Source organism: Mustela putorius, unplaced genomic scaffold (genome assembly GCF_011764305.1).
Source record: "Mustela putorius furo isolate JIRA1106 unplaced genomic scaffold, ASM1176430v1.1 tig00003834_pilon_pilon_pilon, whole genome shotgun sequence".
Taxonomy (NCBI): Eukaryota; Metazoa; Chordata; class Mammalia; order Carnivora; family Mustelidae; genus Mustela; species Mustela putorius.
Window position 1 is genome coordinate 58,296,930 of NW_025421987.1, and position 27,378 is coordinate 58,324,307.

A 27,378-nucleotide genomic window follows, 5' to 3' on the forward strand; every position below is an offset into this window, starting at 1 on the left:
AAAAAAAAAGAATGAAAGACTATCATTAGATTCCTTAGACATTAAAAGGGTAAGGAGATATTTAAATAACTCGAGACTCCTAAATTCAACAACTTCGATAAAATGGGCCAATTCAAGGAAAACCACAAACTATCAAAGCTCTAAATAATCCCATAACTAATAAATAGATTGAATTTGTCTAAAAACTGTTGAAAAAGAAATGTCCAGGGGCAAATGGTTTCACAGAATTCTTCCAAACATTTAAGGAATTAACACCAATTCTATACACCTCATCCAGAACTTGAAGAGGACTAATACTTCCCAACTCATTTTATGAGGCCAGAATTACCCCACAAAAAGGAAACTATAGATTAGTTTATATCATTATAGAAATAAATACAAATTAAAACCACAATGATCTAGGACTCCACACTCACTGAAGGCCAATATTAAAAACCACCAAATTAACAACTAAAAGTATGAAGTCCTGGAAAGGATCTGAAACACACAGAAGCCCTCTATTGCTGGCAGGAATGTAAAATAGCACACCTAGTGTGCTGGAAATCAGTTTGGCAGTCTCTTATAAAGTTAAACATGCTTACCACCTGATATAATGATCTTAATCGTGGCTATCTTCCCAAAAGAAATGAAAAGCTTTATCTACACACAGACTCATATACACACATCCATAGCAGTTTTATTTAATAATAAAAAAAAAAAACCTGAAAATAACTCAAAGGTCCATCAATTAGTCAATGAATAAACAAACTATGGTTTAACCATACAAGGCAATACAACTAAATGATAAAAAGGCAACTAACTACCGATACATGCAATAACATGAATACCTCATAAGTGTTAAGTAAAAGAAAATAGAGACAAAAGACTAAATGTGATTTTCCATTTATTGGGAATTCTAGAAAAGGCAAAACAAGTGACAAAAAGCAGATCTATGGTTGCCAATGGGTAGAAATAGAAGCAGGGGATTGGTTGCAAAGGGGAACAAGGGAAATTCAGGTGATGAGAATGTTCTAGATCAAGACTGTGATGGTAGCAATTACAGGACTTTATACATTTGACAAAATTCACTGAATTATACACTTAAATTGGCAAATTTTATTATATATAAAATAATACCTTGAAGCTTAAAAAAAAAGCATGGAAATACATCAAAATATAACAGTGGTTAGCATGCTTTTCTTTGTTCAATTCTCAAATATTCTACAATGAGGGTATATTGTTTAAAAACCCGAATAAAAATGCCATTTAAAAATAATTAGCATATTATATGATTATACCACATGATCCTGACAATTACTTAAAAAATGCAAACTCGGCGAAGAGTGGAAAGACATGTACGATTTACTTTGGGTGAGGGGATACTAAAATTCCTTCTAAAGCTTTTCAATAATCTCTACCTCTCAGGGCGGACTTTGTTTCACAACTACATTAAGAACAGAAAATTACTTGTTGTAATAGGTATAAATGTATCTAGAGCTTTTCCTCAGGTTAATGAATGAGGAAGCAATGCATATACTCACTTTTCAAAGACACTTTCTAAAAAGATTATTCAGTGGCTTCTTTTTCCCCCTCTTAGTTTCTGCTTCAGGGTTTAAGAGTTAGTCTAGGTATCACTAAGACTGGCGAGGCAAACAGATTTTTCTTTTTAATGTCTTACTCCTTAAAACTGCTAAAAAACATAGTTCTTAGGCCTGGAATAAATTTTCCACTCAGTAATAGACTATTTTGTAAACAAAAGAAACAACACAAATAGCACCTTCAATCAAGATTTCCATCCTGATCAGCTGTACAGGAGACAGAAACTGGGGGGGACAGTGACTGCTTTAGCCTCTTTCAATAGCTCATCTACTTAAACAATCCTTCAGAAACAATTTCCTCATTCTTATGGAGATTAAATACTGGTTTGAGAACATGGAACAAATGAACCAATAATCCTCCCTCCCTTTTATTAACAGATTCTTTAAATGCTATTTTCCAAGACCAGTTTGGCCTACTGTGAATTTAAACCAGAGAGTAAAGGCAAGAAAACACAGACACAAACATAAACACCCTTACAAACAGACCCTAATGGTCATCTTAAGTTTAGGAACAAGACCACAACACCATGATATGACTCAATCTAAGAATTCAGTTAAGAGATCACTTTTGGGAGACTAGCTGAAAGAATGGACTTAGGACACACAGTACATTCAAAACCTTTAGAAGGCAACAACAGGCTGACATACATTCACAGAAATGGGAGCAGTACCTGAACCAGTGGTGCTAAACACATCATCACAGCACTATCAATCAATCCCAATCACTGTTTTGATACTCTTCCTTTGGTTTCTCTGCATTTACTGGAAGGCACAAGAAAATGTGTATTTTTAAGGATGCAGCAGATGGTCTTCCTAAATTTCTTTTGCAGTATGTTCAGGACTACTACCTCTTACACCTTTTGTCATACATGTGGGTCAAACTTAGATCACAAAAGAAGTGGAAGAAACAGGCCTCAGCAAACAGTGATGCAGACTATGTATTTCAGTTAATATGCTTTCTGCCAAGTTAAACAAAATACACTACCCGAAAGTGGCTAACTCCATAAAGGAGGGTTTATCAAAATAAGTCCACGTGCAAGGCAGGTCTCAAATTGGGTAATTCAGCAGCTCACCAGCATTATCATGGACTCTGGTGAATTACATCTTCCCACTGAGCCAACGTCATTATTCTCTGCAATGCTAAAATGGCTACAGTAGTGCTAAATTCAGACAAGACAATGTCCAAAGGAGAAAACTCCTCCAAGTCTACTAGTGAAGAAAATCTTTCTCAGATGTCCCCTTGCAGATCTCATCAGTTGCAACAGGTTCATTCGCTGATGGCTCATGTTACTTGTAAGAGTAAGGCCATATACGATTGGCTTAGAACAATCCGATCTACCCTTGGGGAAGAGTCCAATATCCCTGGGCACCAGGCTACAGAGGGGAAACCCTTCAACAATCAAGCAAATGGGGAGGGCCAAATGGCTCTTGGGATAGCAACCAATGATACTTGTCAGTCCGCTGAAAACACTAGCCTATCACTCACTAGCCCTAAAAATCACACGAGCTTCCATGATCTGAGAGGGTAAAACAGGACTGAGGACATGGAAATGAGTGTAACATAACAGATTGTTAATAAAAAAATAAAATTCAGGGACAAATAAAAACTAAGATTTAGTGAGTACATTCTGTGTGTCAGAAACTAGGCTATGCACTTTAAATGTATCAACATATTTAATCCTCACAATTGTTACCTGTATTTTAGAGATAAATAAAAAACAGAGAAGCCAGTAAGTACCTTGACCAAGGGAGCTGGTAAGTCACAGCTGAAGTCTAAACTTAAGCGACCAAGTTTAGATTCACTTTCTCAATTGCTACATTATGCTAATGTAAAAGGGGTACAAATATATTCTAAAAAGATTTAAAAAAAACCGAGTAAGCCAAACGATAGAGATGTAGAAACCAAGCCAAAATTTAGCTGAGATTTATACACTGTACATTTTATTAAATACTGGGCTTTTTTACAACAAATTAATTCTGAGAGAAGTTTCCTTTAAAAATGTGGTTGTGTTCAAATTCTTGACACTGCTTCTTGCCATTCTTTTTCCTGGTTTCCATACTTAGTCATACTACAGGCAGAAAGATTAACTTCTCATAACAGAACAAAGGAATTTCTCAAGTGGTACAACTCAATATATAGCAGAATAGTCCTCCCAAAGTGTGGCCATGACCACAACAGAATATATGATGAGAGAACATATTGCTTTTTATGGTACATTTATAATAGCTACAGATAACATTTTTAAATCATGCACATTACGTCTTTACTACCCACTAAAGGTTTCTACTTTACATATGGAAATTATTCATGTCCCATGGTTTGGCATCTAGCCAAAAATTAAACTATGATGGAAAATGGCTATCAAATTTTCAGACCACCACAGAAAAGTTGTCAGCTGTAATATCCATCCTGGAATCGTGGTGGTAAGTTCCTGGGACTTGCTTTTTCCTGTGTTTTGATCAAGTCTATGATAGCTGACAGTACAGCACAGTCTCTGGATTTAGTGTCTTTCCAATCTACAGGATGAGGACTTTCGATCTTCTCTTGCAGAAGGATATCTAGCTCCTTTCTTAATTCCTAAGGTTGGAAAAATCACATATGTTCAACAAAGGCAGATATACTATTAAACTATGTAATACATAAAAGTGACTGTAGCTGTTACAAGCAAATTTCATAAGCTATTATATAGAAAACAGAAATATTTAGTGAACTACTAACTAAAGTATGTTTATGAGTACCCAACTGAAGTACAGTAAAGTTAATAAATTCAAACTTCAATCACTGAGCCATTTAGAATGGCCAATTCATAAGTACCTGAAAAAACAATCTGGAAAAACTATGTATAAATTTCTCAACACGGTTTGCTCTACTGAAATAGAGCAGGAAATGTTTAATATAACATATGTAACAGTTGGTACAAAAACCACAATACCACGTGCTAACTCCCATGTAGATTCAGATAAAATCATGTAAAGTCAGTCACCTTAACAAGATGGGCAATTCTTGCTGGAGACTGAAAGACAATCCATTCATCTACAGCAATAGTTTCCTGATCATTATCCTTCTGGATGGAAATATCACCTCCAAAGAATAAGAGACAATATGGGGAAACTTCTGTGCAGTCATATAAGTAAATCTGTAATGAGAAAACAAATTAAATATTCAGTAGACTAAAAGGATTATTTCCACATTAATTCACAACCACCAGTATTGATCTATTAATGTTTTCCTTCTAAATTAGGTATTATCCTGCTAGTGTCAACTACAGAAACTAATTTTTAAAATACACCATTTTGGGGCGCCTAGGTGGCTCAGCGCTGCCTTCAGCTCGGGTCATGATCTCAGGGTCCTGAGATCGAGTCCCGCATCGGGCTCTCTGCTCGGCAGGGAGCCTGCTTCCTCCTCTCTCTCTGCCTGCCTCTCTGCCTACTTGTGATCTCTCTCTGTCAAATAAATAAATAAAATCTTAAAAAAAATAAATAAATAAAAATAAAATACACCATTTTAATTAATTTATTTTTTCAAAAGATTTTATTTATTTATGTGGGAGAGATGGAGTGAGCAAAAGCAGGGGCAGTGGCAGAGGAAAAGGGAAAAGCAGACTCCTTGCTGAGCAGAGATCCTGGGATCATGACCTTAAGCCAAAGGCAGACACTTAACCAACTGAGCCACTCAGGCGCCCTGAAGATACACCCATTTTCAACTGGCCAGTCTTCATTAATTCAGAGAAGACAGGAGTTTTTATATTTCTGTTTCGATTCAAACAATAGCACTATACTTTCTGAGTGACAAAATGAAAGCATTAGTGTATCTGAAATCATTTTTTAAAAAGAATATTTATTTATTTATTTGACACAGAGAGAGAGAGAGAGAGAGAGAACACAAGTGGGTATGGGAGTGGGAGTGGGAGAAGCAGGCTTCTCACTGAGCAGAGCGCTCAATGTGGGGCTCAATCCTAGGACCCTGGGATCATGACCTGAGCATGGTGGCTTAACGACTCAGCCACCCAGGCACCCTGAAATTATTTTTATCTACACATAAGCAGAATTTCACTCAATGTTCTGACCAGTACTTATAGCTATATTGACATGTCCACAAAATTCTCTGTATGGTGTAAACTCCTGTATACACCAGTACTTCTTGAAAGCGGGCTCTGAAGGAAAACTACGTGAATCAATTAACTGTCCAAAGTAATTAAAATACAAAGATCCATCATGACAGACACGTTGCACATTAAAAGTATAGATTTGCTTAAAGAACTTGTAATTCAGGTCAGAAAAAAATATTTCAGAACTAATTTTATGTTTAATTGTGGTAAGTACATAGAAGTAAAAATACATCAAGACTGATGTATTTGTCTTCAGTTCAGATCCATAATTATTTTAAATATTCACTTACACTACTTGTTCTCATCTTCAGATGATAGATAAGCCAGTTGTAGTGAAATTCTGTTTGCTCCACATTAACAGATTTAGGATGAATAGCAACCAGTCCATCAGATTTTGTGTAAACTTTGACCCTTTAAAAAAGTTAAAATGCAGTTTGTCAATAACAACAACATAATTCTGGGAGATTCCAAACCAATCCCAGAATCCAAAAAGAAAAAAATTACACAGATGAGGCCAGATTATTTTTGTAATATAAATTTACAAATCTATATTTGAGAACAAAACAATTTATCTCAATTGGAAAGAGCTTTAAGTTAACATAATTCAGCAGGGACATGTTTGATAGTTTATCTTTAAATAGTCAACGGTAATTATTTGTATTAAATGACAGCATAAAAGCTAGTAATCCTTCCTATTTGTTTTTAAGAGCATCTTTTCTCTGGTTCTAGGAATTCATAAATGCTTTATCCGAAATCAAGAATCACGGTCATGAGTCATTATTCAGAATAAAATCAGAAATTATTTGTCCTTACCACAATCTATTTAACCAATCCCACCCTAGAGCCCTACATCACTACAGCAGTGGGGGCTGGTGAACTCTTTGCACAGGAACAGAGAGGAAATATTTTAGGCTCTATGGGTGTTATGAGTTCTGTCACAGCCTCACAACTCTGCTGACGGAGCAGGAAAGGACATAGACAACATATAAACAAATAGGTGTGGCTGCGTTCCAGTAAGAGTTTACAGAAACAACATTTTGGCCAAGCATGCTGAAATGTGAACCCTGGCTGGGCTAGACCAAAATAGAGCACCAATACAAACAGAGCTACATTTTTTCTATAAATTCTTCCTAGGATGGCAGAGAGATACATAATATGTATTTCAGAGTCTCTCTGTGACGCTACCTGTAAAGTCAGGAAGAGATAGGAAAAGAAATCTGACAAAGTACTGGTATCAAAAAAGTACCTGGATCACTTAAAATGAGGATAATCCAGCCACAATGATGAAAAATTCATGTAACCCGTAATTTCATATGTTCAACAGGGTTTCTCAACCTCTGCGTTTTTGACATAGTAGATAGAGTAATCTTTGTTGTGGGTGGATATTAAAGGTTTAATAGATCCCTTGCCTCTATCCACTAGATGCTAATAGTACTGCCCCAGGTCTAACCACCACAAACGTCTCCAGACACAGCCAAATAAAATGTCCCTTGGCAAGCAGAGTCATCCCCACTGAGAAACACTGCCCTAAAACAATGTCTGCACATAGTCTACCCTGCCCTAAAACAATCTCTGCACATAGTCTACTCTGCATCTTTATAGTCATAGGATATCTAAATTTTTTCATTTAAAGTCAGAATTATTTTGTTACTACACAGTTTTATAAGCCTATGAGCTTAAATGTCATTATAATATATTATTAAATAATCTCCTCACTGGTATGGACATCTATGTTCTTTACAATATAGCTTTTAAAACACATGTAGAATTACTTCCCTAGGACATGGTGCTCAAGTTAATACATTTACCTGTGAATCCACCAAGCCACTATTTTCATGTCTTGACAACTGACTCTAATCTAGTGTGCCTTCTAAAAGGGTACTACTAGTCATTTGAGACTTTTAGTTTCTCCATTTCCTCACTAGAATGAACTCATTTGGTACACAAAAAATGAGCCACACAATCTGCAATTACTACTGAAGCTGATTATTTGTAAATATATATATTTTAAAGTTCTACCTTATTTTTCGAAAGAGATAGATCATCACAATTTTCATCAAAGAGGTAAATCAAAAAATTATGTGTCTTAGAAGAAGAAAAGAAATCCTAAAAAAATCTTCTGTAATATCCATCCACCATTGATTTTTAATAACTGGCTTAGTTTCCTAATATTTATTCTAATATTGTATTTTATTAACATTCTTTGTGAATAATAGCTGATGCCAGATATGTGCTGTGAGGGAAAGTGATGCCCATGTCAAACAAATGCCTTCATTAAGTGATCAAAAGTAAATAAGAATATGGTCCAAATATAAATAAGAACAAGTTTACAATAGAAACTCTGCATTAAGAGGATTTCAAAAGCTTAAGGAGAGAATTAAGTAATTCATAATAATCTTCAATGCTTACATTTTCCTTTTTTTACCCAAATTTAGTCGGATTTTAGCAACTTTGGGATATAAACCAGCACAAATGACAGCTTTAATTATCTTCTCATTATCTATTGGGAGTAGGAAGACAGAGGGGGGAAAAAAAAGTAAAATATAGATATAACAAACAAGGGCAGCAAGCTGATTTTTACACTGTATTTTCTGCTTTACCTGAATTTATATTAGATTTTGGATCTTTAGGATTTCTACTGCTTACAAATCCAGCTCCAAGAAGATGCTCAGCAAACTGTCCTTTCATGTTATGCAGCATCTAGGGAGCAATGGTAACAAACAGAACTAGAATACCTTTCACAAGGGCTTACAGGAGCTGTAAAGTATGTACTCATTGATAGCTGTAAGTTTTCCACGCTTTATAAAACACTGGCAAAAATGTGATGTTTTTAGAGCAGAGGTTGCAAAAACCTGTTTTTTTTGTTAATGAAGTTTTTTTTTTTTTTTTGAACAGTCACGCTCCCTCATCTATTAAATGGCCACTTTTACACTTATAAAGGCAGAAGTGAGAGACCATTTGGCCTATAAGTCTAAAATATTTAGTGTCTGATTTTTTTTTTACAGAAAAGGTTTGCCTGCTGTAGGGAATAACCACTGACGTTTAAGTACTGCTCCATTTTGCAAAAAAGATTCACTAATGTAATTTTTAAAGTTATTCTCCATCCTATATTTTGAAAAAAAATTCATAAAATTAAATAAAATAACCAACATCCACATTTCTACTACTGAGAATTAACTGCTGTTACAAAGTGGCAAGAAGGCTTTAAGGTCTTTTTTGTTTTGAAGAATCATAATTTGAATACAAATGATGCATGGCTCATTATAAAGCACACAAGTAATACAGAAAAATACAAATGAAGAAATTTCCCTAAAGTCAGTACTGTCAAACTAACCATTAACTTAGGTAAATAATACTGTAGACACTTATCCATGTATACTGACAGAAGAATTTGACAGAAAGGCTATCCTAACAATGGGATAACAGTATAAAAACTGTTTCAATAAAAGTATTAAAATTAATTTTAGTTCAATTTTTTGGGGGTGCTGAGTAATTTTGTTTCAATTTAAAAAGAAAGTTAAATAGAAATATAAGTTGATGAATCCCAAATCTTCACAACCATGAGATAATAAAAGATCCCTACAAACTTAAAATAAGACATTATGATGGGGTGCCTGGGTGGCTCAGGTGGTTAAGCCTCTGCCTTTGGTTCAGGTCATGATCCCAGGGTTCTGGGATCCAGCCCCACATCAGGCTCTCTGCTTGGCAGGGAGTGTGCTTCCCCGTCTGCCTGCTGCTCTGCCTGCTTGTGTTCTCTCTCTCTCACTAATGTCCTATCTTAAATAAATGAATAAAAGCCTTTAAAAAAAAATTAGAGATTATGAAACATAAAGTTGGTCTTACTTAATTGTATGCCCCTTTTATGAACTGTGAGACTTAAGCTTCCCTAATTTTTCTGACTCTCTAGACCACCTCCTGGTTTTTTATTATCATTACTTTATACTGTTCAAGATAATAACCTTTATATTCTATTTTGTACCTATAATTCCAATACTGTTTTGCAATTTTACTGTATGCAAACAATATCACTGCACATGACCCACTGACTTAGCATGTACTCTCTATTCCTGAGACTCTTTTTGATTTATCTCTTAATAGACAGCATTTTACTGTCAGTGAGTTATTCAAGAACAGCTCATGGATGTAGTATTTCAAGTGCTTTCTTGAATACCTGTCCTGTCTTTATAGTTGAATTAATATGTTGAGTGGATATAAAATTCTTAACACTTAGATTCAGCATTGTTCATACCTGTAGTTCATGCTATTTTTTTTTTTTCTATTTCAGGGAATGCTCTTGCACATATCTTTGGATAGATATCCATAATTACACTTGAATTTCCTATGCAGAGACATCTATTGTCTTCATGATGGATCAGTCCTGTCTTGTCTACAAGCTTTTTACTTACAGCTTTAAATTTTTCCTTTTGCAACTAAACCTAAAAACTGATCATCCAGAGCCTTTCTTTAAAGGAACTTCCACTTTGTTCCTTGTGATTCTTTTGGTCATGATGTCTTCTTAGGTCTTATCTTTGTTTTACAGAATCCATATTCTTAAATTGTTCCTTACTATGAAGGAGTTGTAAGGCATGTCCCATCTTTGCCCCCTTTGACTGTCGTTAACTTTCAGAATGTTCTGATTCTTCATTTTGTTAATGTTTGAGCAGTTTTGATTAGATTTGCCAGACATGCTAGATTCTTGATTCTTTTTCTTTTTTCTTGTTTTTAAGATTTTATTTATTTACTTGGGGGTGGGGGTGGGGGTGGGGGAGACAAGCCAGAGCAGAGACAGAGAGAGAGGGAGAGCAGTTCTCGGCTGAGCAGGGAAATTATGTGGGGTTGATCCCAGGAAACAGGAATCATGACCTGAGCCAAAGGCAGGCGCTTAACCAACTGAGCCACCCAGGCATCCTTAGATTGTTGATTCTTTTATCCCCTTGTAGATTTGTTAAATATCCAGTACCAGGGCTCATGCTACAGAGCTAGAATGTACGTGAATAAAGCAAAGTGAGGAATTCCTATTCTTACACTTCTCCAATTCACTGTAGAGTCTTAAGTTTGATGTGTATTTTTCCTATTTATTATCTGCTGTTTCACAAATGGTTCCTGTCGAGTGTTTTCGCCCAACACAAAACAGTTAAACTACCTAAAAGTTAAGGTACAGATATTTAGTATGTTAAAAGAAAGAGAGTATTTGATCTTTTTAAAATAGATTCTTTTCAGGCTGAATCATCAAAACAGCAATTAGAGGGTAGGGGCAGTCCAGGAGCCAAGCTTTACATTTCCTGCTATACTTTGGATCTGGTTCCTTTTCTTAGCTATTAGCTTTATACCTGCTTTGTTGCAGCTGATTTATTTAATAAAAATTCCTTTATATTGTATAATAATTTAACTTCCTATGGCAAACTCACACAATTGACATTTTGCTATAGATGTAACACAAAATGGGTACATATATACTCTAACATATCTGGGAATCATTTCAAAATATTCATCATTACCTGCAATGTGTTTGAAGACAAAAAATATTCCCAGCAGTAGTCTTTTTCGTATCTGAAACCACGTCGCCTAGCTTCTTCCCAGCCCTATGGGGCAAAGAAATAAAACTATATTGTTCCTCAAAACAAGGATGCTTACTGGTTTGTTTTTAATCTTGGTAATAATTTAATCTTCTGATATTTCATTTTCTTTGTTAAAAAATTCAAAGAATTTTGAAATTTATAAAAAAAACAAACAAAAAATCCATGAGCTCCCCATGATTCTAGTTGAGTGATAGCCACCAATGAATTTCCAGACCTTTCTTCATATAAACAAGTCCTATAGTAATATATTGTGTATTTTATATAAAATGTCAATATATATAGTATGTAATAAACAAAAAGAACACTCTGTTGGACAATTTTCTAAAGCTACTGTATATGATTCACTTTGCAAATATAGATGTTTTTTAGAGAAGAGAAGTTGGGGAAAAAGAAAAGTTACTACTAGATGAACTCAAAGGAAAAAATGTATGAATTTCCCATAACATAAAGTACAAAACTGGATCTAGTACTACAGTAAAAAGATGTCATCTCTAAAAAACCAAATTACATTTAAATTTTGCAAAGATGGGTGATAAATCTTTTCCTCAAATAAGCATGACTTTTGGGAAGAGAAACAGTCTCTCTAAATAATATATGTGATCATGATACTCTATCAAAATGTTAAATCCAAATATAGTTTATTAATGAACAGAATGGGACCATCTTTCATGAAAGTAATGATGAACAGTATCAAATAACATCAAATGAACAGTATGAAATAAAATCAAATAGATTTCTGAGATAAACTGTTCACTTGTTCTTTTGTTATCAAAACACAAATACAGACTTTTTTCCCAACAGGGTAAATTTAATGAACTATCAGAAAACTGAAAAATCATGTTCAAGTTTTTTGAATGTTCACCTAATTTTCAATACTTAGCAGTTTAATCCTGATACTTATAATAATACAGATTTTAAAAATGAGTATGTTGCTCTTCTATTAGCAGCTTTTCACTTGAATGAACTGTCACAATCTAGGACAAGTCTTTTTTTTTTTTTACCTCAAATGCATTTACAACTGTCAGGTGGTCACTTTTAGTATCTTTTGCCAATTCTTTTCTTCTTGCATCTGCAATCTTTTCTTTGCCCTTCAGAAAGGAGGGAGAAAAAAAAAATGAAGGCAACTATACAGAAAGGCATTCTAATAAAAAGTTTATAAAAAATGATGTAAGCAACAACTATTCTGAGTCTATAAAAATGTCTAGCTTTTTACTTGTATATTTCTTACCAATGGAATGACAAAGGGATCTTTGAAGCTGAGACTAGCAGCAATGGTAAGTACTGGATCTAAACAACAGAACAGAGCTCCAAAAAGAATCATCTTCCCGATGTGTGGTTCAACTGGTAATCGTGCTAAGTGGACTCCAAGGGGTGTCAATTCTTCTTGTTTATCCAAAGCGTTCTGTAAAGCGAGGATTTATGTTTAAAAGACATACTGTAAAGCATCACATTCAAAGCTATTTTAGTTTCTTTTAAAATAAATAAACAGCAGGACAGTCCTCACTCTCTTAGGCCCAAATGCCCTAATATTGTTCAATATTTTTTTCTTCATCAAAACATAAGTTCTGAGGTCAAAAAGGTTAGAAACTCAGATTAAAAAAAAAAAAATCCACAACCCATCCTACTCTAAATGTTAGGAGACAAATAAGAGAAATGCCACATTAGCAAACCTTCAATAAAATAAAGAGAATCACCCACTAGACTTGTGGGAAATAACAAAAAAAGAGACAACTATTATATATTTGGAATAAATAATGCAGAGCCTTGATTCTAGTAGTTTAAAAGACATCAGACAGGAAGGCAAGAAATAATGAGCATATCCAGAACACTGAAAAATGGAGGTGGACTACTGCTCTGATTACCTAGGTAATTTGGTCCAATCATCCCACTGAATATAGCTAGAAAAGCTGGCTGAAGACACTGAGGAGTTAAAAAAAGAAGTACACGAATTATAAATCTAGAATTTGGGGGGGAAAAGGAAGTTCAGGGAGGTGAGCCCAGCAATGGGGCTTCTTTTTCCTCGCAGAAGCAACATAAATCCTCTCTGGAGAAAGTTATCACCATCCCAAGCTTCAAATTTGTATCTACAAAGAATTCTGTAAATACAATATCAAGTATTCAATTAAAATAACTAAGTATACAAGAAATTATCAACAAAAATAATAGGATAAAATTGTAAAATATGTGTATCCCATTAGAAACAGACTTTACTAAACATATATGGCAGAAATAACCTTAATCTTAAAAAATTTCTTTCAGAGAATACAAACACAAAAAATATATAATGCTCCCAAACTTGTTTTTTGTACCTGGCATAATCTTGGTATCAAACTTGACAGGGACATTTGGAGAAAGGAACACTACTGAATAATCTTATGCATGAGAAACCAAAGCAAAACAATGGCAAACTGAAGCCTAGCAAGTCAGATTTGTTTCAGAAATGAAAGCTGGTTTAACATTTGAAAAATCAATGTAACCCAATACATCACTAATAATTAAGCAAGAAAAAGAAAATCATCTCATAATCTTATCAGAAGCAGAAAAGGGATCTGACAAAATCAATTATCCATGAAAGATAAAAATCTTTTAGTAAACTAAGAATAGAAACTTCCTCAATTTGAGTTTTCACAAAAAAAAAAAAAAAAAAAAGGAAAAAAACAACAATAAACATGCTCTTAACAAATTGTTGACAGCTTTCCCTCTAAGAATAGGAACTTAAGAATGCATTCTATCATACCACTTCTGCTCAACACTGTGCTAGGGATCCTAGATAAGTGGAAAGGGATATATAAAACTGTCTTTACAGGGGTGCCTGGGTGGCTCAGTTCATTAAGCCTTAATCAAGGCTCTGATTTTGGCCTAGGTCATGAGATCAAGCCCCACATTGGGCTCTGCTTGAGACTCTCTCTCTCCCTCTCTCCTTCTGTCCTTTCTCCCGTGTTTGCACCCACACTCTCTTTCAAATAAATAAGTAAATAAATCTTTAAAAACAAAACAAAAACCAGTTTCATTTCTGTATATCAGAGTCATAAGAAAATGAAAAATTTGTTATGGTAGAATCTAAAAATACTACTGAGAAATGAATCTTTTTTTTTTTTTTAAAGATTTTATTTATTTATTTGACACAGAGAGATCACAAGTAGGCAGAGAGGCAGGCAGAGAGAGAGAGGAGGAAGCAGGCTCCCTGCTAAGCAGAGAGCCCGATGCGGGACTCGATCCCAGGACCCTGAGATCATGACCTGAGCCGAAGGCAGCGGCTTAACCCACTGAGCCACCCAGGCGCCCTGAGAAATGAATCTTAAACTCCTAAAACTCCTACACAGAAAACACCAAAATACCAAGAGAGATTAAATACCTAAACGAATGGGATAAATCATGATCCTATTTGGTAAGACTCAGTATTGTTAATTAAGGCCGCATGGCCTGGTTCAACAAACACATATGAGGGCACTAAAGCAGAACAGAGTCTACAAATCCACAGACACTCGATCTAAGATAAAAGCTATAGAACAAAGAGGAAAGGATGAATTTTTCCATAAACAGCATTTAGTCAAGTGATCCAGATTCAATAAAAATTTTGAATCCTACCTTACCAAATGCACACACAAATCAACTGCAGATGGATTAAGTATCTAAATGTGGAAGACCAAACAATCAAGTTAACTCTATCTCTGGGATACAGGCTTACTACAGGACAAAAATTACTAACATAAAAAAAAAGACTGATATATGTGATATGTTACTATATTAAAATTAAAATTTATTTATTGAAGCACTATTAAAAAAGTAAAAAAGCAAAAACATAAGCACATGCAATACACAGCTGACAAAAGCTCAGATCAAGAGATACAAGTATAAAAATGAATTCCTTACACCGTAACAGAAAAGCAGGCATCAATAGTTTAAGAAGAGGCAAACCTACAAACCTACAAAAAGCTGTTGGCAAATTCATTGTGATAATGCAAACTAGAACTACCACAAATCAGAACTACCTATCCGCACCCTCAGAATACAAGATTCCCAAGGACTGGTGCAACTTTAGAGCGATGAGAACTCTCACCTACCACTGGCACCAGCAGAATGTCAAGTGGTTTGACAACTTTGGAAAACTGTTAGTTATCTACCCAAGTTGATATATATATATATATATATATATTTATATATATATATGAATACACACCTTGAGAGCCAGTGAATTCACTCCTAAGTCTATGCCCATGAAAATACATAAAATATGTGTACCAAGAAAGTGAATACTGAAGATTACTCATACCTAGCATTATATGCAGTAGCCTCAAACTGGAAATAAGACAAATGTCTTTCAGTAGTCACATAATAAAATACAGTAAAGAACTGAAATTGAATTAATTTCAGTTAAAAGCAATTATGTAGATGGATTTCACAATATTAAAAGAATCCAGAAACCCCTCCCCTTCAAAAGAAATCCCTTATATCCTGTATGAGTTCATGTAAAGTTCACAAAATAGACCAAATTAAACTAAGCTCTTTAAAGAAATGTACACTTATATGGTAAAGTGATTACCATTAAGGTCATGATAGAGGTTATCTTCGGGACTAAGGGACAGTGGAGTGATTGGGAAAGGGTAGCAGGGGGCCTTTTAGGATACTGGGAATTTCTTACTTCTTTAAAATGTAAGCTTCCCACCAGCAGAAGGAAGGAAATAAAGATCAGAACAGAAATAAATGATATAGAAACTAAAAAAACACAACAGAACAGATCAAAGAAACCAGGAGCTGGTTCTTTGAAAAAATTAGTAAAACTGATAAACCTCTAGCCAGGCTTATCAAAAAGAAAAAAGACCCAAATAAAATCACAAATGGGAGAAGAGAAGTAACAACCACTATTACAGAAATACAAACAATTGCAACAGGGTGTTATGAAAAACTGTATGTTAACAGATTGGACAACCAGTAAAAAATTCCTAGAAATACATCAACTATTACCAAAACTGAAACAGAAAGAAACAGAAAACTCAGACCAATAATCAGCAAAGAAACTAAATCAATTAAAAAAAACAAAAACAAAAACAAAAACAAATAAACCAAAACTCCCAATAAACCACAGTACAGGATCAGATGGTTTCACAGGCAAATTCTACCAAACTTAATTAAAGAGTTGATACCTACCCTCAAACTATTCCAAGAAACAGTAAAGGAAGGAAAAATACCAAATTCATTCAGCATTACTGATACCAGAGCCAGATAAAGACTCCACTAAAAAAGAACTACAGGACAATATTCCTGAGAAACACGGATCCAAAAATTCTCAATTAAAATACTAGCAAACCAAATTCAACAATACTTTAAAAAAATCATTCACCATGATCAAGGAGGATTTACTCCTGGGTTGCCAGGTGGTTCAATATTTGCAAATCAATCAACATGATACACCCATTAAAAAAAGAAAATATTAAAACCATATGATCATTTCAACAGATACAGAAAAAATACTTGACAAAATACAACTGTTTATGATAAAAATCTTCAACAAAGTAGGTTTAGAGAGAACATACCTCAACATAATAAAGCCCATATACAAAAATCTCACAGCTAATATCCTAAAAGGGGAAAAACAGTTTTTCCTCTACCTTCAGGAACCAATCAGGGATGTCCTCTCTCACCACCTAGCCTCAGCCATCAGACAATAACAATAAATAAAAGGCATCCAAATTGGCAAGGAAGAAGCCAAACTTTCACTCTTTGCAGATGACATGACACTCTATATAGAAAACCCAAGACTCTAACAAAAAAAACCTGCTAGAACCGATAAATAAATTCACTAAGGGTGCAGGATACAAAATTAACATATAGAAGTCTGTTGCATTTCTATACACAAATAATGAAGCAGCAGGAAGAGAAATTAAGGAATCAATCACGTTTACAACTCTATCAAACCTAGGAATAAATAAATCTAATGAAAGAGACGAAAGATCTATACTCTGAAAACTATGAAACACTGATGGAAGAAATTGAAGAGGATGCAAAGAAATGGAAAAACATTCCATTCTCATGGATTAGAAGAATACTGTTTATATATAATACCCAAGGCAATCTACACCCTTTAATGCAATCCCTATCAAAATACCACCAACATTTTTTAAGAGCTAGAACAACCAACCCTAAAATCTGTAGGGAACCACAAAAGACCCAAAGCAATCTTGAAAAAGAAAAGCAGAGCTGGAGGCATCACAATTCTGGACTTCAAGCTATGAAACAAAGCTGTGGTGATCAAGACAGCATAGTACTGGCACAAAAATAGGCACATTGATCAGTGGAACAGAATAGAGAATCCAAAAATGAACTCACAACTGTATGGTCAACTAATCTTCAACAAAGCAGGAAAGACTATCCAATGGGAAAAAGATGGTATCTCCAACAAACTGTGCTGGGAAAACTGCAGCAACATGCAAAAGAATGAAACTGGACCACTTTCTTACATCATACAAAAAGATAAATTCAAAAGAGATTAAAGACCTAAATGTGAGATAGGAAATCATAAAAATCCCAGAAGAGAACATAGGCAGTAACCCCTTGGACATCGGCCACAGCAATTTTTTTTTTTTTTTTTTTTTTTTTACAAAATATGCTTCTTGAGGGAAACAAAAAGAAAAAAAAAAACTATGCAGCCATCAAAAAAAACCTGGTATCTTGCCATTTGCAATGACATGGATGGAACTAGAGGGTATTATGCTGAGCAAAATAAGTTAATCGGTGAAAGACAATTATCATATGCTCTCACTGACATGAGGAATTTGAGAAACAAGAGAGAGGACCACAGGGGAACGGAGGGAAAAATGAAACAAGAGAGGGAGACAAACCGTAAAAGGCTCAATCTCAAGAAACAAACTGAGGGTTGATGGTGGGAAGAGGGGTGGGAAGGATGGGGTGGCTGGGTGATGGACACTGGGGAGAGTATGTGCTATGGTGAGTCGTGTGAATTGTGTAAGCCTGAGGATTCACAGACTTGTACCTCTGAAGAAATTAATACATTATATGTCAATAAAACAAACAAATAGAACTACTGGAACTTAATAAAAAATAAAAAGCTTCTACAAAGCGAAGAAAATGATCAAAACTGAAAGGCAACCTTTGGAGTGGCAGAAAATATTTGCAAATTACGTATCTGATAAAGGGTTAGTATCCAAAATACATAAAGAACTTATGAAACCCAACACCCAAAAAACAAATAATTCAATTAAAAATGGACATAACACATGAATAGACATTTTTTCCCAAGAAGACATCCAGATGGCCAAGAAACACATGCGAAGATGCTCAACAACACTCATCAGGCAAATAAATACAAATCAAAACTACAATGATCTATCACTTCACACCTGCCAGAATGGGTAAAATCAACAATGCAAGAAACAAAAGGTGCTGATGAGGATGTGGAGAAGGAGGAACCATCATGCACTGCTGGTGGGAATGCAAAATGGTGCAGCCACTCTGGAAAACAGTATGGAGTTTCCTCAAGAAGTTAAAAACAGGACTACCTTGTGATCCAGCCACTACACTACTACTTACTTATCCAAAGAATACAAAAATACTAATTCAAAGGGATACATGCACCACCCCCAATATTTGTAGCACTATCTAAAATAGCCGAATTACAAAAGCAGCTCAAGTGTCCACTGATTGATAAATGGATGAAGAAGATATGGTACATATATATTGAATGGAATATTACTCAGCCATAAAAAGATTGAAATCTTGTCATTTGACACGGATGGAGCCAGAGTATTGTGCTAAGTGAAATAAGTCAGACAGAGAAAGACAAGTATCATATGATTTCACTCATATGTGGAATTTAAGAAACAGACCAAAGGGCATACAGAAAGTAAGAGAGGCAAACCAAGAAACAGACCCTTACCTATAGAGAACAGATGGTTACTGAATTGGGGGTGGGGTGGGGTGGGGAGTGGGGTGGGGTGGGGTGGGAGGGATGTTAAACAGGTGATGGTGATTAAGGAGTGCACTAGTGATAAGCACCAGGTGTTGTAGGGAAGTGTGGAATCACGATACTGTACATGGGAAGCTAGTATTACACTGTATATTAACTGGAATTTAAATAAACTTAAAAACAAAATGCAGGCTTTAGACTTAATGTTAGCAAGGATTTGCTGCCCTCTTCATGATTTTGTTGTCTGCAAACAGCTAAGACTGGCTCTTCAATTTAGCTCAGAGAGAGGAAGTCATCTATTCAGTCTTCAGAGTCCAGCTATCTTCTGGTTGTCCATAAATAGTTAAACTGATTTTCTAATTGCCACCTAGCTCTATTCCATTAGATAAAAAAAGCAGCAAAGCCCTATTCTATTAGATAAAAGCCTAGACCGGAAGACAGACAAGTCAGTGGTAAAACTGCACTTGCTACTCTCCTAAAATATGAGTAACCTCACTATATGTAATACAAATTCCAACAAGATAAATTATAATGCTTTTTTAATTAAAACAACTTATCTCAGAAGTTACTGCAATGTTCTGATATGGCCCAAATTCTCAAAATTAACTGTCTAGATGGCTTAAATAAAACTCAAATATGTCAAGTACATCTTCAGCTACCTCTAACACAGTACTAGTCAACAAAACTTGTAGCAGTGACTGACACGTTCTATCTCTGTGTGGTCCAATGTAATATCCACCAGCCACATGGGCCTACTGGGCATCTGAAATGTACAATTAAGACTAGAGACACTGAATTTGTAATTTACTTCAAAATTTAAATTGTCATATGTGGCCAGTGGCTACCTTACTGGATAACACAGCTTGAACCACTTTCTCTTAATACTCTGAGCATTACCGTATAGCACCCTTTTCCTCACTCTGGGCAGTAACTCACAGCCAGTCCTGCGACTCTTCTCAATATGAACTTGTGCAGGAATGGCTAGTAGTCACTTGCCTAAGAAACTGAAACTAGTTTGTCAATCCCTGACTTCATTAAGAAAAACAAAAAAACAAAAAAACAACTAAAAACAAAACAAAATAAAACAAAACAAAACTCTAAGAATAAAAATGGTAGGCAGGGGAGTATGAGGCACCTGTTGATATTCTTTCAAAAATACAAGAGCTGCCTTTAAGATGTCGAACCATACCATCATTAAATTACTTGATTTTGACAAAAGCTCTAAAAACATTAGGGTAATCAGAAGAGTCAATAAACCAACGAAATTCATTTGAAGAATACAAATGAAGACAAATACCAGTAAATTGAAAGATTTCAAGATTTCACGTAATTTTAAAACAAGCCTATAATGAAAAAAAGTGGAAAGGGCCCAGAATGATAAAACTATCACAAAACTATGATTTTAAATCTTTCTAATTTGCATTTCATATACTAAGCTGAATAGCCAAAGAGTAAATCAGATCTGGCACTATGTATTCACTGGTCTACCTTGCGGTAATGAGAGTAAATTTTTTAAAATCAGGTGGCTTATGTGCATTAACATTATAAATCTAAGTTAGAATTTTTTAAAAATAAAATTTACCAGTTCCATCAGGTGTTTTATGGAGAGTGACACTGCTTCATCTGATGGTGGATCCATTAACCTACTCAGAAAATAAGCAATTCCACCTAGCCTTAAAATCTGGGGGAAGACAAACATAATTAAACATATATATACTGACATTAACAGTTTAGTCCTGCCTGTTGATCACTTGAATAAAGCATCAAATCCATACATGATTTTCAAGTTACTACTTTCTATTACTCACCAACTCTATATTGATGGGAAAAGTAGCTGGTTAAAATCTCAGCTACTTTTCAGTCAATCAAAATAATTGATTACCAACTATTTTCAAAATAAGAAGGTTAATTGCATCAAAATATATAGAAGATGGTGAAAAATGGGGAGAAGTTTATCATGAGGAATAACACCATAAGATGCAGTAATAGTACACATAGCTAACATTTACTGAACACTTACTATATGCCAGGCACTGTTCTAAGAATTTTATAAAACCTTAATTTAAACAACTTGCCAACTAACAGAACTAGCTTGTCAGGGGGAGGAGCTGGGATTCAAACACAGGCAGTATGGCTCTGGAGTGTACATGATAAAAACGTGGTTAATCAACTTTTGAAGGAAGTTTAAAAACAGTTTACTATCACAAAAGAGACAAATGCATAGAAATAATTTTTCTTCACAGATAATATGCTACTTTCTTCTATAATAATGTTGAAAATTACAACCTTACCCCCCATTTACTTTTTTAATTTTCCCACCTAATTTACCTTTATTTGCAAACAAAGTTCTTCCAAAGGAGTTCTCAAAATTTCTGGTAGCTGATAGTCATCCAGAAGGCTTGCTCTAAGACCATTATACAGATGATAGCAATGACCAGGTTGAACTCTAAAAAATAAATAAGAGTATTACTAATGACTTTATAGAACTCCAGAGAAAACAGGAAGAAGAGAAAGTAACCAGTATCAATTTCATGTAAGGTACAGCATAACAAAGTTACTTAACATCTCATTTTTATTATCACATATTCTTTCTCATCTGTTTTTATAAAACCCTAGATCCACTATCCCTATGTACTAGTTTTAAGAAATAGATTTCCTCCCCAAACAGTACTGTAGTTCCCTATTTCTAACTTATAAATTCCAGATTGCTATACTTAGTAGTAACAGTAACAGCAGTCTAATGGGGTTTTTACTTCTATAGGCCCTGTGATCACATTATGTAACAAATCCTAGCATTACATTAATCCTTAATCCATCTACTGCATTTAAAAAACTTAACTATGTGCTATTTAGTGAACTTTCAGAGGGATGCTGGAATTTTTTTTTTTAAATATTTTTTTTATTTTTATTTATTTGACAGAGAGAGAGCACAAGTAGGCAGAGAGGCAGGCAGAAAGAGGAAGGAAAGCAGGCTCCCTGCTGAGCAAAGAGCCTGATGTGGGGCTCGATCCCAGGACCCCGAGATCATGACCTGAGCTGAAGGCAGAGGCTTTAACCCACTGAGCCACTCAGGCGCCCCTGGAAATTTTTTAATTGTTAAATTTTTCATTAGTGATGTGAATGCTGGACAATGTTAAGGACAGATGTGTAGAGGTCCAAGGTATTCACACATCTTCAAGCTGAACAAATATTTCTATGGGATCTTGCTGCTCAAGAAAGGGGATGTCCTTTTCCTACAGGAATAAAAATAAATTCCAAAAACCTTAGCTATTTCTGTCACAAGTCTATAAAGACTCATCACCTATTAATAAAATGTGTGCAGGGACGCCTGGGTGGCTCAGTTGGTTAAGCAGCTGCTTTCGGCTCAGGTCATGATCCCAGCGTCCTGGGATGGAGTTCCATATCGGGCTCCTTGCTCCGCAGGGAGCCTGCTTCTCCGTCTGACTCTGCCTTCCACTCTGTCTCTGTCTGCCTGTGCTCACTCTCTCTGACAAATAAATAAAATCTTTAAAAAAAAAAAATGTGTGCACATAAAATGTGTGCACAGAAACTAAGAGTGCCCCCACTGATGACCCCCTAATATAGTTTGCCCTGGTCTTCAAAATAATTACTGATCAGGCTTTGCTAAAGGAATCTTTAGATTCTATAGAATCTATAGATTCTACAAGGAACTACTGTCCATTTGAATTAAAACAACGTAAATCTATAGTTAACTTCTACCAAGCTAGTGGAAATTATATGAAATTATATGAAATGTAATACTTCATTTACTTTATTTCTGTAACTGTTTTAATTTCTGCTAATATGTTTACTATTCACATATAAAAGTATACCAAACAGTGAATACTTCTTGAATCAGTATCCAGTGGTGTTAATTAAGTCTGCATGAGAAAACCTTAGTCTTGGTGGAACCTGAAATCAAGTTATCCTCCAACAGCTGATCAGAAAAGTACAATTCTTAGAGTAAGTCAGGACATTGCCTCAAGAGCACCAACCTTATAATCTAATAAACTGTCTCCAAATTATAATGGGATAATCTGCAAAGATTACAGCAAATGAGTCAGAGCTTTACTATGTACAAATGTAAAAGCATTAATAATCTATAAAATTTTCTTCCAAATAAAATGATCTATAAAGTGTTTTTAATTCTCCTTTCCTTACTTAATTCCAGATCAAAAATTAGTGGAAATCTTTTTGTTCTACCTGTAAGAGGCAAAAGAGAAAACTCTCTTCTATAATTCCAGACAGGATTCTACCACTCAGATGAATAAGGGTGTAAAAATACTGTGAAGTATGCATCAAAACAGTTTTAAGTGCAATTATTTTTGTTAAAGGCAAATTATTTTTCCTACCGTTGAAACAGAGACGTTTTTATTTCTTACGCTACCACCACATCAATAGGGAAAAGGTATGTTATCTGTGTTTTCATTGGTAACTAATAATGAAAAACCAGTATAGCTGTAAAGGACAGGATTAGGAGCCCACACTGGAACTAGACTGCTGGGTTCAAATCATGAATCTGCTGCCTACACAGCTGTGTGACTTTTCAAAGATTTTATTTATCTGACAGACAGAGATCACAAGTAGGCAGAGAGAGGGGGAAGCAGGCACCCCGCTGAGCAAAGAGCCTGATGCAGGGCTCCATCCCAGGACTCTGGGATCATGACCTGAGCCAAAGGCAGAGGCTTTAACCCACTGAGCCACCCAGGCGCTCCACTTTTCATTTTTTTATACCTTCATTTCCAAACCCTTTAAATGGGGACAATATCCTACCTCATTACACTGTAGCAAGGATTAAGCAAGTTAATACATACAAAGTACTTAGGAGATACCATGACATTCAAATATTATTACTAGTTATCATGATTATTAGTAATATGTGCTTAAAAAATTAAAATTATACGTAACAGAGTTAAGAATAAAAATTTTAATTAACTATGTTGAAGAATTAAGAGTAGAAAAATCATGAAATAGAAAACTTGACAGGTATTTTTCCAAAGAAACTATGTTTCAGACAAAGATTCCATCTTACCTTCCAGCTCGACCTTTCCTTTGTTTGGCATTAGCTTTACTAACCCACTCAGCAGACATTGTACTGATGTTGTTTTGTGTGTCAAAGTGTGTTTCTTTTATTTTTCCTCCATCTATCACATAAACGACATCATCTATGGTAATGCTGTTTGGAAAATAGATGTATAAAATATTAAAAATACATCAAAAGCACATAACCTCGAACAGGGCCTACAGACCAGGATTTTAAAGAATTTTTTATTGGTCAAAATACCATTAGCAGTTTGGGATTCTCACCAATATTCCCACATTTACCAATAGGACAGGGATAGAGCACCTAACTGTATAAGCAGCATCAGGAGCTGCAGTGGCAGCCAATTCAACAGATCACATGAGGAATTTATTTGCCCATGGTCAAACTTCACAGCTTACTTGATGACTTTTGTACTTAGCTTGGTGGGTCTAAGTGCCATGGTTTAATATCAGCTTCCACAGAAAAATGTTTCAATAACTGCATGGACATACTAATACCTCCAAGGGAATACAACAAATTTTAAAGGCTATTCACAACTGATTATCAAACAACATGACTTCCAACCAGAAAAAGGCAAAACCAAAATTGACCTCAACTCCCAGGCTTCTTTAAGAAAGCTAAAACAAACAAACAAACAAACAAACAAACAAACAAAAACCAAACCAAAACATTAAAAAGGCTGTTTGTAAAGAAGGCTAAACCATTACAGGATTAAAAAAACAAAACCAAAAACCTATGCTCAATGCCATGACTAAATTAAAACAACTTTATGTACAAAAATTATGAAGCATCTTTGGGAGAGAAAGAGTCCAAGGTGTGTGAATAATTTATTGGGCTCAAAAAAATACAATCATCAGTAGCTGATATTTACCTAGTCTCTGCAATATTGGTAGCAATTACTATTTTCCGAACACCAGGAGGGGTTCTTTTAAATACCTGTAAGAATAAATAAATCAAAACCCCAAAAGTAATTAATTTCTAATACAGCATATTTTCAGTCAGAAAAAGTACTTCAGATACTGTCATTTTTAGCATTCTGTGTTCATTTACATATGCATCTAATACATGTAGATACATTTTATAGATATACATCATTTCAATACTATAAAATTCCTTTTTGGTAAAACAAACTGAACCTCCCAGATTTTGGAACCTTATCACAAACAAGATTTCAAATGCAATATGATTATTTGAATTTACAGAATCGTTTATCAACAAAAGCTGAGAAATATAAATGTCTTTTTGTGGTCAAACTTCTGAGACAGAGTTTAGTTTAGCAATAGGAACTACGAATTATCCAAAACTGTATGGGTAAAGGCACCAACCACCAAGGCAAATGCCAAGCTCAACAGAATGGATGTCTGGCTGTAAACTGTATATAAGCTTTTGAAATCAGACTAAACTTAAAAAAAAAAAAAAAATCTTCAAATGCTGACTCCTACAAACAGCACCCTTCACAAAGCCAGCCAAGTAGAAGATATACAGTCAAGTACCACTTGGCTATAAGGCAAGGAAATGCATAAATCTGTCTCATTTATAAAAATGATAATCAAGAGAAAATGTTTTCCAATCTAGTCATGTAATCACTAGCAAAGGAATACATAATTTGCTATTATGGAGTCTGAGAGGAAGCACTGCCACATTGTACACTGTTCTGTCTGGTCTTTGGAATTAAGAGTCTTCTCTCTTTACTATCTTCCTTTAGGTATGTACATTCTATCCAATTAAACTGGCTAAGCCTTAGACTATGGTATCAGCAGGAAACACGTTAAAAGTGCCTCCATAAAAAAGGTCATTATTTATTTATTTATTTTTTTTGGGGGGAGAGACAGAGGGAGAAAGAGCATGCGGGCACATGCGCGAGCGCGCATGCGCACAACAAAGGAGCGAGAATATCAAGCAGGCTCTACGCTCAGTGCAGAGCCCAATGCTCAAGGCAGAACCCGCTTTGGGGCCTGATCTCACAACACCAAGATCATGACCTGAATCCAGATCAAGAGTCAGGCACTTAACTAACCTGAGCAATCCAGCTGCCCCTGTCTTGATATATTCTTAGAAAAGAAGTGGAAAAACTAGAAGGGAAGACAGATTTTCTTCTGATTAATCTCATTCTACCTGGGCCTACAGACACTGCAGTCCTGAAAACTATCTTGCCTTTGAGAACACAGCTGTATTCTAACTAGGGATATCCCTGAATGTGAAAGAAAGAACACATTCAAAACTATAATGATATATTATTGATAAAATAGGAAATCTCATGCCTACAAATATACTAATTCTATTAAATAAAAAATCTCAAACATCAAGCTTTAGTAGGTCACAGGTAAATGAAACCCAAACAAGTTATTGGTGAAATCAATCTTTAAACTTTTCCCTGATGTTGACAAAACTAGTGTTTGTTAATATCCCTCAGTTATTCAAGTTCTTGTGCAATTATCCCCTGAAGACTGATCTACAAATATTCTCAAAGAAGTACTTTTTATATATACGGATTACTAGAAAATTTGCCTTCAAAAAACAAGAGAAAATAAAACATACAATAAACAGCCCTTAAAGCTTGCCTCAATTTCAAAGACAGAGAGTGAATAAATTTAAGAATATACTACCTGTGTCTGGTTAACTGTAGGCATCAGTGAATGTAGGGGTATAATAAGAAACCTGTCTGAAAATTTAAAAAGAAAATTAAACTTTAAGATAAATAGCTGCAGAAAAGCTCCAGCAGACAGACACAGAACAATAGTTGAGATGCTAAGCCATGTAACTCTTATTTATATTCTTATGTATAGTCAGGGCAAATTTTTCTTTTTATTTTCTTCTTTCCTTGGTGCTCCAACAAGTTCTTGCTCACATTTTATTGTCAATTTATTGCACACTGATAAGCATATTCCCCAAATTCCTAAAAAATGCTTAAGCTTAGAAGCAATCTTTTCAAATTATGCTAGAAAAACATCACTAACTCCATTCCCATCACCTAATTGAAGACCAGAAAATTTTGCTTTAACATGAATGTAAGTCTGTAGACTCTGGATGATCCTCACTATTTTAATTAATAGAGAATATGGTTTTTTTACAGCACATTACTTAGGAAATATCCTAATTTCCATGCCCATTTTTATGCTAAAAAATAACAGAAACAGCACTGACT

General features: G+C 34.9%; 1 protein-coding gene across 2 annotated transcripts in view; it reads right to left on the minus strand.

Moving 5' to 3' along the window:
• Positions 1–866: 866 nt before the first annotated feature.
• DHX36 (DEAH-box helicase 36) overlaps positions 867–27,378 on the minus strand; it is a 53,151-nt gene continuing 26,639 nt past the window's right edge. Inside the window, exons 13-25 of one of the 2 annotated variants that reach the window (XM_013057734.2) lie at positions 26,840–26,895; positions 25,105–25,169; positions 24,222–24,365; positions 21,518–21,635; positions 20,772–20,870; positions 12,494–12,667; positions 12,267–12,353; positions 11,185–11,268; positions 8,287–8,386; positions 8,096–8,186; positions 5,977–6,097; positions 4,562–4,714; positions 867–2,339 (exon numbers count right to left, since the gene is read on the minus strand). In XM_013057734.2, coding sequence (XP_012913188.1) covers positions 2,337–2,339; positions 4,562–4,714; positions 5,977–6,097; positions 8,096–8,186; positions 8,287–8,386; positions 11,185–11,268; positions 12,267–12,353; positions 12,494–12,667; positions 20,772–20,870; positions 21,518–21,635; positions 24,222–24,365; positions 25,105–25,169; positions 26,840–26,895 — 1,295 coding nt within the window. In that variant the 3' untranslated portion in view covers positions 867–2,336. Of the gene's footprint in view, positions 4,156–4,561; positions 4,715–5,976; positions 6,098–8,095; positions 8,187–8,286; positions 8,387–11,184; positions 11,269–12,266; positions 12,354–12,493; positions 12,668–20,771; positions 20,871–21,517; positions 21,636–24,221; positions 24,366–25,104; positions 25,170–26,839; positions 26,896–27,378 lie in introns of both variants that reach the window. The other variant, XM_004755591.3, reaches the window with a different exon arrangement.